Source organism: Bos taurus, chromosome 7 (assembly GCF_002263795.3).
Source record: "Bos taurus isolate L1 Dominette 01449 registration number 42190680 breed Hereford chromosome 7, ARS-UCD2.0, whole genome shotgun sequence".
Lineage (NCBI taxonomy): Eukaryota > Metazoa > Chordata > Mammalia > Artiodactyla > Bovidae > Bos > Bos taurus.
Window position 1 is genome coordinate 41,419,435 of NC_037334.1, and position 9,706 is coordinate 41,429,140.

At 34.4% G+C, this 9,706-nt stretch overlaps 1 protein-coding gene across 1 annotated transcript; it reads left to right on the forward strand.

The window, feature by feature from the left end:
* Positions 1–8,455: 8,455 nt before the first annotated feature.
* OR2AK3 (olfactory receptor family 2 subfamily AK member 3) lies at positions 8,456–9,400 on the forward strand. The gene has a single exon (XM_010807194.4). The coding sequence runs from the start codon at positions 8,471–8,473 to the stop codon at positions 9,398–9,400; it is 930 nt and encodes a 309-aa protein (XP_010805496.4). The 5' UTR covers positions 8,456–8,470.
* The last annotated feature ends 306 nt before the right edge of the window (positions 9,401–9,706 follow it).

Below are 9,706 nucleotides of genomic sequence, written 5' to 3' on the forward strand. Positions count from 1 at the left end.
GATGTGGTCAAGTAAGAGATAGCAAGAGTGAACATTGACAGTTTAAGAATCAGTGAACTAAAATGAAAGGGAATGGGGATATTTCATTAAAATGACCATTACATCTACTACCGTGGGCAAGAATCCCTTAGGAGAAATGGAGTAACCCTCATATTAAACAAAAGAGTGCAAAATGCAGTACTTGGATGCAATCTCACAAATATGACAGAATGATCTAAGTTTGTTTCCAAGGAAAACCATTCAGCATCACAGCAATTCAAGTCTATGCCCCAAACACTAATGCTACAGAAGCTGAAACTGAACCATTCTATGAAAACCTACGAGACCTTCTAGAACTAACACCAAAAAGAGATGTCCTTTCCATCACAGGGGATGGGAATGCAAAAGCAGGTAGTCAAGAGACCCTGGAATAACAGGTAACATTGGCCTTGGAATACAAAATGAAGCCAGGCAAAGGCTAACAGCGTTTTGTCAAGAGAACATACTGACCACAGCAAATATCCTCTTCCAACAACACGAAAGGTGACTCTACAAATGGACATCACCAGATGGTCAATACTGAAACCAAATTAATTATATTCTTTGCAGCCAAAAATGGAGAAGTTCTATACAGTCAGCAAAAACAAGACCTGGAGCTGACTGTGACTCATATCATCAACTCTTTATTAAAAAGATTTAGGCTAAAATTAAAGAAAGTAGGGAAAACCACTAGACCATTCAGGTATCACCTACATCGAATGCCTTATGATTATACAATAGAGGTGATGAAGAGATTCAAGGAGAAGATCTGGTATATAAAGTGCCTGAAAAAGTATGGACAGAGGTTTACAACATTGTCCAGGAGGTGGTGATCAAACCCATCACCCCAAAAAAGAAATGCAAGAAGGCAAAGTGGTTCCCTGAGGAGGCATTAAAAATAGCTAAAAAAATAAGAGAACTGAAAGACAAAGAAGACAGGGAAAGATAACCTAATTAAGTGCATAGTTTCAAGAATAGCAAGGAGAGGTAAGAAAGCCTTCTTAAATAAACAATGCAAAGAAATAGAGGAAAACAAGCGAATGGGAAAGACTTGAGATCTTCTCAGGAAAATTGGAGATACCAGGGAAAAATTCATGCAAAGATGGGCACAATAAAGGACAGATATTGTGAGGACCTAACAAGCAAAAGAGATTAAGAAGAAGTGACAAGAATACACAGAACTGTACAAAAAAGATCTTAAAGACCCGGATAACTATGATGGTGTGGTCACTCACCTAGAACCAGATATCCCGGGAGATGAAGTCAAGTGGGACTTAGGAAGCATTACAATGAACAAAGCTAGTGGAGATGATGGAATTCCAGCTGAGCTATTAAAAATCCTTATAGATGATGCTGTTAAAGTGGTGCACTTAATATGCCATCAAGTTTGGAAAATACATCAGTGGCCACAGGACTGTAAAAGTCAGTTTTCATTCCAATCCCAAAGAAAGGCAATACCAAAGAATATTCAAACTACTGTACAATTACTCTCATTTCACAGGCTAGCAAGGTAATGCTCAAAATTCTTGTATCTAGTCATGTAATAGTCATTCTTCTAGTTCATGAGCTGAGAATTTCCAAATGTACAAGTTGGATTTAAAATTAAAAAAAAATAAATTAATTAATTAAAAAAAAGCAAAAAAGAAAAGAAAAGACAGAGGAACTAGAGATCAAATTTCCAACATCAGTTGGATCATATAAAAGCGAGGGAATTAAAAAAGATATCTACTTTTGCTTCACTGACTACACTAAGATCTTTAACTGTGTGGATCACAGCAAACTACAGAAAATTCTTAAAGAGATGGTAATGCCAGACCTCCTTACTTGTCTCTAGAGAAACCTGTGTGCAGGTCAAGATGCAACAGTTAGAATCAGAAATGGAATAATGGACTGGTTCAAAATTGGGAAAGGAGTATGTCATGGCTGTATATTGTCACCCTGATTACTTAACTTACATGTGTAGTACATTTTCTGAAATGCCAGACTGGATGATTTACATGCTGGAATCAAGATTGCTGGGAGAAATATAAAAATACTCAGATATTCAGATGATACTACTCTAATAGCAGAAAGTGAAGTGGAATAAAGAACCTTTACATGAGGGTGAAAGAGGAGAGTAAAAAAGCTGGCTCAAAACTTAACATTAAAAAATCTAAGATCATGGCATCTTGTCCCATCACTTCATTGCAAATAGATGGGGAAAAAGTGGAAACAGTGACAGATTTTATTTTCTTGGGATCTAAAATCACTACAGTCGATGACTGCCGCCATGAAATTAAAAGACACATGCTCCTTGAAAGAAAAGCTGTGACAAGACAACCTTGACAGCATACAAAAAAGCAGAGACATCACTTTGTGGACAAAGGTCCATATAGTCAAAGCTATGGCTTTTCCCATAGTCATGTATGAATGTGAGAATTGGACCATAAAGAAGGTCGAGTGACGAAGAATCGATGCTTTGCAACTGTGGTTTTGGAGAAGACTCTTGAGAGTCTCTTGGATAGTAAGGAGATAAAAACAGTCAATCTTAAAGAAAATCAATGCTAAATGTTCATTGCCAGGCCTGATACTGAAGCTGAAGCTCCAATACTTTGGCCTCCTGATGCAAAGTTCCAACTCATTGGAAAAGATCCTGATGTTGGGAAAGACTGAGGGCAGGAGGAGAATGCGGCAACAGAGGATGAGATGGCTGGATGGCATCACTGACTCAATGGACATGGGTTTGAGCAAACTCCAGGAGACAATGAAAGACAGGGAAGCCTGGCATGCTGCAGTCCATGGTTTTGCAAAGAGCTGGACACAACTGATTGACTGAGCACATGCACCCACACACATTCTAGGAAAATTTCCATCAGTAATTGGATTTAAGGAAAGTGTTAACCATCAAGGTACTTAATTTTTTAATTTAAAATCTGGTATTTGGATTTTTATTTTATTTTTTTTGTTGGATTTTTAAATAACCATGTTTCTATCTAAAACTGTTAATCAATGCTTATCTGCTCATTGAATTTATCTTCCGAGTAAATCGTTGCAAGATATTTTTCATAAAAGTGATAGAACATATACCAAATACAATATATTACATGTTATTGTTGGGAAAATGAAGATAGAGATATGTGTTTATTTAGCAGAAAGTTGTAGTCTAGTTAATAAAGTTTGTATTCGGACTGTGTATGTTTCCATCAAAATGTAACCTACGTTATCTCGCCTCTTAAGTTATTGAGTTTTACGTGTTTATATCCATGTGTATATGTATATATATCTTGTCTGGAGAATCCCAGGGAAAAAGGAACCTGGCGAACTACAGCTCATAGTGTCACATAGAGTCAGACACAACTGAAGTGACTCAGCATGCACAAACATACATATATATGCTGTATGTTTGTACATGTGGTAAATATGTGAATATGTATCTTGTTGTTGCTGTTGCTTGTATTTAACCTGAACAAAGGGGGTACCTTGTGTCATCTGATTTCATAGGATTTTTTCAGAGAGGTTGTCATAAATGTTCAACATTTGTTTAATTTTTACAGATTACATAATTTTTGTTTTGATAGAATAGCATTAAATGAATGCCATGCCATTATCTAACTTCTGTCTATGAACTTGAGGACAATAAACTGTGAATGGTTACAACATCTTATTGGACCTCTGGACATTCAGAAATATGAGTCTCCTAATACCCTGAATATGGAAATCTCCTTAAGATACTTTAGAAAAAAAATTTGTTTTAGAAAAAAAAACTTATTTACTATGGAACAGTTCCTGGGTCATGTAATTTCTTGAAATATCCTAAATGTTTTCAAAATACATCAAAGCATATATCGGTTGGTTATTATTAGGTAGATTCTAACATATATGATGAAATATATACATATAAAGTGATATAAAGTTAAGTGATACATTTTAAAGCCTATCAAACTTTTATATGGTTGTTTTCATTTGAAAAAATCAATTTTGTATACTGATACTTAATTGTTTTTTAGTGCAGAGAGTGTTTATAATAAAACATAATCAGCCAATGTGTTTAACTGTGGACTAGAGAATAAGTTTTCCCTAAAGGTCTTTGCAAAAAAAAAAAATAAGAAGATTCCGTAATGATTAGGCAGTCAGCCCAGGTGAGTGTTTAAAGTCTTGAATAAGGTTGAGAAAATTACACTTTGGTTTAAATACTATTCTTCACCAAAGTTTTCATGCTAAATGATTGAAGGCTTAAAATATACTGAGGACAAAAGGAAAAATCTTACAAATTAATTGTGTGGTAATAATTCCCAAAATGTATTAAATTATAGATTTTTAAAATATATTTTATACCTCTCTGCAGCAGTGCCACATTAAATAGTTTAATAATTAAGAATATATGTGATCTTTCTATGACCTCAAGCAATAGGATTTTATTTAAAAAAGAATTATCAGAAAATGAATCATTGTGAGTCTCTAATTATTACCTCTAATGGGGTAGTATGGAATCATTTTTTTTAACTGTAATTTTGCAGCTCTAGCTCCTGTTCCTTGTTTAATATTTTATTCCAAACAAAATATCCTAGAATAATAAGCTTTATATCAGTATAAGAGGGAATATGCTTCAGTGGAAAGGGACTTTACATGTTTCATGAAATGAAAGACAGTTGATATGTCTATTTATCTAGTGGGTAACTCATGCTTTCAAGGCAGGCATCAAGTACATGGATGGATGAAGGCAAAGAAGGCAAAGTCACAGTAAAATCATTCAGTATCAGCTCTTCAGATGCAGCTTCCTCTGAAGTAAGTCTGAAGAAACTGTAGTTCCTTGATGAGTTTACTATAACTCAAAACAAAAACATATGTCTACTCAGACATTATATTTAAAATGTTAAATTTTACTTTAATGCTTACGTATGTAAGTTAAATTTTATTTTTTACATGCAGGTGTATTTTAATTGGGTTATGACAGGGTTGGCTGTTACACATTTATTACTTGTATGTATTTGAGACGGAGAAGGCAGTGGCACCCCACTCCAGTACTCTTGCCTGGAAAATCCCATGGACTGAGGAGCCTGGAAGGCTGCAGTCCATGTGGTCGCTGAGGGTCGGACACGACTGAGTGACTTCACTTTCACTTTTCACTTTCATGCATTGGAGAAGACAATGGCAACCCACTCCAGTGTTCTTGCCTGGAGAATCCCAGGGACGGGGGAGCCTGGTGGGCTGCCGTGTATGGGGTCGCACCGAGTCGGACACGACTGAAGTGACTTAGCAGCAGCATGTATTTGAGATTTATTTGATCTTTACTGAATTTGAATCCTCTCAGGTTTACAAGGTTTACAAGGGGCTAGGGAGAATCTTGGTGCAGTGAACTAAGGACCAGTATTCAGTGAAAGTGAAAATCACATCTAACTCCAGGCCAGAATATTGGAGTGAGTAGCCTTTCCCTCCTCAAGGGGATCTTCCTGACCCAGGAATCAAACTGGGATCTCCTGGTTTGCAGGTGAATTCTTTACCAACTGAGCTATGAGGGAAGCCCCAGAATTGAGTAGTCCTATCTATCCTCAACCTGAGAGGACATGACCCCAGGAACATGCTTGTCTTCCTAAGGAATATATGTGTTTCATTCTTATTTTATCTTCAAGTTCCTGCATTAAGTTTATCATGTAATCATAGTCACCAATATCTTGGGGATGATGAAAGGCTGTAAAATACATCAGCTATTTAAAAAAATAGATATACATAATAAAAGTTTATGCAGTTCCAATAAAAGAAATATTTTGCAATTTGTATGGCTCCATAGGCATGCTAGCTATTAACACTTCTATTTTTATAAACTATTTTAATTAATTAATTAAAACTATTTTAATTAATATTAAAAATGTACTATATTGTCTACATCCATGGCTTTCAGTTCTACATATTTCTCTAGTTTTCATCTCCAGAAATGAGTTACTAATATCTTAAATTAATTCTATAATATTTTTATCATTTATTGCAGATTTCAAACTTCAAATGAAAGTTGGAGATACCAAGCAAGAATATATATGAATTAGAATAATAACTTGGAGGGGTATATTTTGATAAAAAATAAGTACACATTTATTTGCTTCTTTGGCAAAATTGTTTAGGTTGAAATTTATAATTTTCAGTTTATGAACCGAACAATAGTAAACTAGCTCTCAAATCTCACCTGGTGAACAAAAATGTTCACGTTGCTTTGCTCTTTTCCTGCCAAAGTTTCTGTGGTATGTGTGCTAAGTCACTTCAGTCATATGTGACTCTTTGCAACCCTATGGATTGTAGCCCGCCAAACTCCTCTGTCCATGGGATTTTCCAGGCAAGAATACTGGGGTGGGTTGCTATTGCCTTCTCCAGGTTCTGGCTTTGGTTTAAAATATACTTTAAGTAGATGTTATTTTAATTTGCTTAGCTGACATTGAAGATCCAAGCCATTACCTAATGCACTGTAGATAAATTATAATTAAACTTATTTATAATTTGATTTATAATTTATTTAAATTTGTTGGTAAATGCAGTATCATAAATTCTTCCAGGCCTCAATATATTTTTTTACATTAATGTCAATTAAATGTCTAGCTAGATATTTTGTCAAAATCAAGGTAATGATTTTGGTTTTGGAAGAGGAAGCTGGGATGTGGGAGATTTCTTTCTTTTGGGGGAAAGTAGTTACTAGATTTTTTTAGGTGTTTCTGAACATGTTTGTTTTGGCATTTTTCCTTCATCTATCAAGTGGATTTTTAAAAATCAATAATAGATGGCCTCAAATAAATTTATTTAATTTATAGAGAATATTTTATACCATTCAATATTTTTAATAATTATCACAGTACATACTGTCTTTGGAATCTGAGGTGAGAGAGAGTCTGATTATTAACTTTCTATATGTTCAAGGTGCCTCCTTAACATATACTTCCCTCTTGTCAGGATTTTACAATTAACCATGGGAGACATTTTATGTATAAATATTATTTTATATATGCAGATAATTTTAGATATATCTGAGATATTTATTATTTCTTTTTCTAGGCTGATACAATTATTATATATGCATTTCTTTTTGTAATCAGACATATTTCATGGTAATTTAAGTAAAAAATACAAAAGTAGCTATACATGAATTCTTGTATTCTTAATGACATATTTATAAATTATTACAAGCTTTTCTCAAACTGCCTAATGTTTCTCACTTACTCACCTTTTCTCATTGCTAACCTAATATCCTTATTATTTCTTAGCATTACAGCCTATTATTAATACACGTTTGTTTCAGTCTACTTTTAGTACATCTCTCCCAGTTCCTCAAGTGGACTTCCTGGCAGTCATGCACAGCCATGATAGAGAATAGCTGTAAACTACAGATGGAGAAAATCAGTTTGGCTTATATTTAGTGTTTCAGAAAATATCAGTGTATTGTATCCATAGTAAAGATACACAACAAATGTTAAGAACATTTACTATACTTTTTTGTAATTTTATTAAATATTTTAAAAGCAAGGAGCTAATAAGATATTATTTGCTCTGGAAATACACAAAGGTCAGGTTTGTGTCAGAAAATAAAAGGCAAAGTTTAAATTCATTAGCTTTGAATTAATCATTTTATCATACTATTTGATTCAAAGTTAATGTCAGTGTTAAGTTTATATTTAATTCATTCTCAAACTTTTCCTTATGTCTGATTATTTTTTCCTTAGTTCATTAAATATCTTCTACATTCACAGGAATAATAAACACTAATTGATTAGAATTAAGGGGCTTCCCTAGTAGCTCAGTTGGTAAAGAATCTGCCTGCAATACAGGGGACTCGGTTCAGTTCCTGGGTCGGGAATATCCCCTGCAGAAGGAAATGGCAACCCACTCCAGTGTTCTTGCCTGGAGAATCCCTTGGACAGAGGAGCCTGGCAGGCCACAGTCCATGGTGCTACAAGAGTTGCACATGACTTAGTGACTAAAGACTAAACAATGACAAATTGATTAGAAAGGCTATAAATGTTATCATTCTCTTCATGCCAGTTCACAGCCAATATAAATTCAAAATAGAGAAACACAACAAACATTTAACATTATAATATATTTAACCAAATTTTATTACTTATATAGAGTGAATTGAGTAGAAGACTAGGTTTATAACAAGAAAATAAAGCTTCAGTGTATCCCCTTGAAGACATTTTAAAATGAAGAAAATAATTTATGTTGGAAAATCACCTAAATTTTTATCTTATTTCTATTATCAAAATATGTTGAACTTTACATGATATAAAACCTTTATTTTTATTTTGTAATTTGTTAAAACTCTATAGTCTATTAAACACATAAACAGTGTATTGACTAAAGGAAGATATATTCCCTATGGTGATTCAAGAACATTTTCTCGCATGGTATAATCATCACTTTTTTCTCTTAAGGAAAGTCAATATCGTACATGGAATTCTCAGATATGGTCTGCTTTTATATTTTTATTTAAGTCATGAAAACAGGAAATCAAAGTGTCAAAACAGATTTTATACTTCTTGGTCTTTTCCAATATGGCCCAATGGACACCGTTCTCTTTGCTGTCATTGCAATCCTGTTTTCTGTCGCTCTGATGGGGAATATCATACTGATTCTTCTCATTCAATTGGACACCAGACTCCATACTCCAATGTACTTCCTACTCAGTCAACTCTCTTTCATTGACATGATGTACATCTCTACCACTGTGCCCAAAATGGCAACTAACTTTCTGTCCAATAGTAAGACCATTACATTTTTAGGTTGCGAGATTCAAGCATTTGTGTTCTTGGTCCTTGGTGGAACTGAAGCTCTTCTTCTTGGTTTCATGTCTTATGATCGCTATGTAGCCATCTATCACCCTTTACGTTACCCTGTACTCATGAGCAAGAAGATCTGTTGGTTCATGATCACATGTGCATGGACCAGTTGTTCCATCAACTCTTTAATACATACACTGTATGCATTTCAACTCCCCTTCTGTAGATCTCGACTTATTAATCACTTTTTCTGTGAAATTCCATCCATGTTGCCGTTAGTGTGTCAGGACACTTCTCAGTATGAACATACAATACTCCTGAGTGGACTTATTATTCTGTTGTTACCTTTCATGGCCATTTTAGCTTCCTATGCCTGTGTACTTACTGTGGTATTCCAGATGAGTTCAGGAAAAGGGCAGACAAAAGCTATCTCTACTTGTTCCTCTCACCTGACTGTGGCAAGCTTGTTCTATGTAACCACTCTCTCTACCTATACAAGGCCACACTCCTTGCATTCCCTGGAAGAGGACAAGATCATAGCTGTGTTTTATACCATTATTACACCTCTTCTGAACCCATTTATCTACAGCCTGAGGAATAAAGAAGTTATAAGGGCCTTGAGGAGAGTATGTGTGCAAAAAATATGACTGTAGGAATTCCTTATTGACTGAGACTGAATAACATAAAAAAGCTGTGCTTAAATACTGTCTTAGAATATGTAAATGATAATAAAAACTGCATAGTAATATATGAAACCTAAGAAATGTTTATGAAGGAAAAAAGTGATAAAAATCTTTATTACTCCTGATATCAGAATTTCCTTGAGCATTGTTATTTTAACTAGATGAATTTTCAATATAGAGGCTTGAGAAACACTGTATTGTCCAACTTATTCAACTTTGAACACAATAAAATTCAACCCTTTTAATCCAATGTTTTCATATTATGAATAT

Bases quoted from the DNA above. Each gene is read 5' to 3' on its own strand.
- OR2AK3 (XM_010807194.4), top strand. From the start codon at position 8,471: ATGAAAACAGGAAATCAAAGTGTCAAAACAGATTTTATACTTCTTGGT.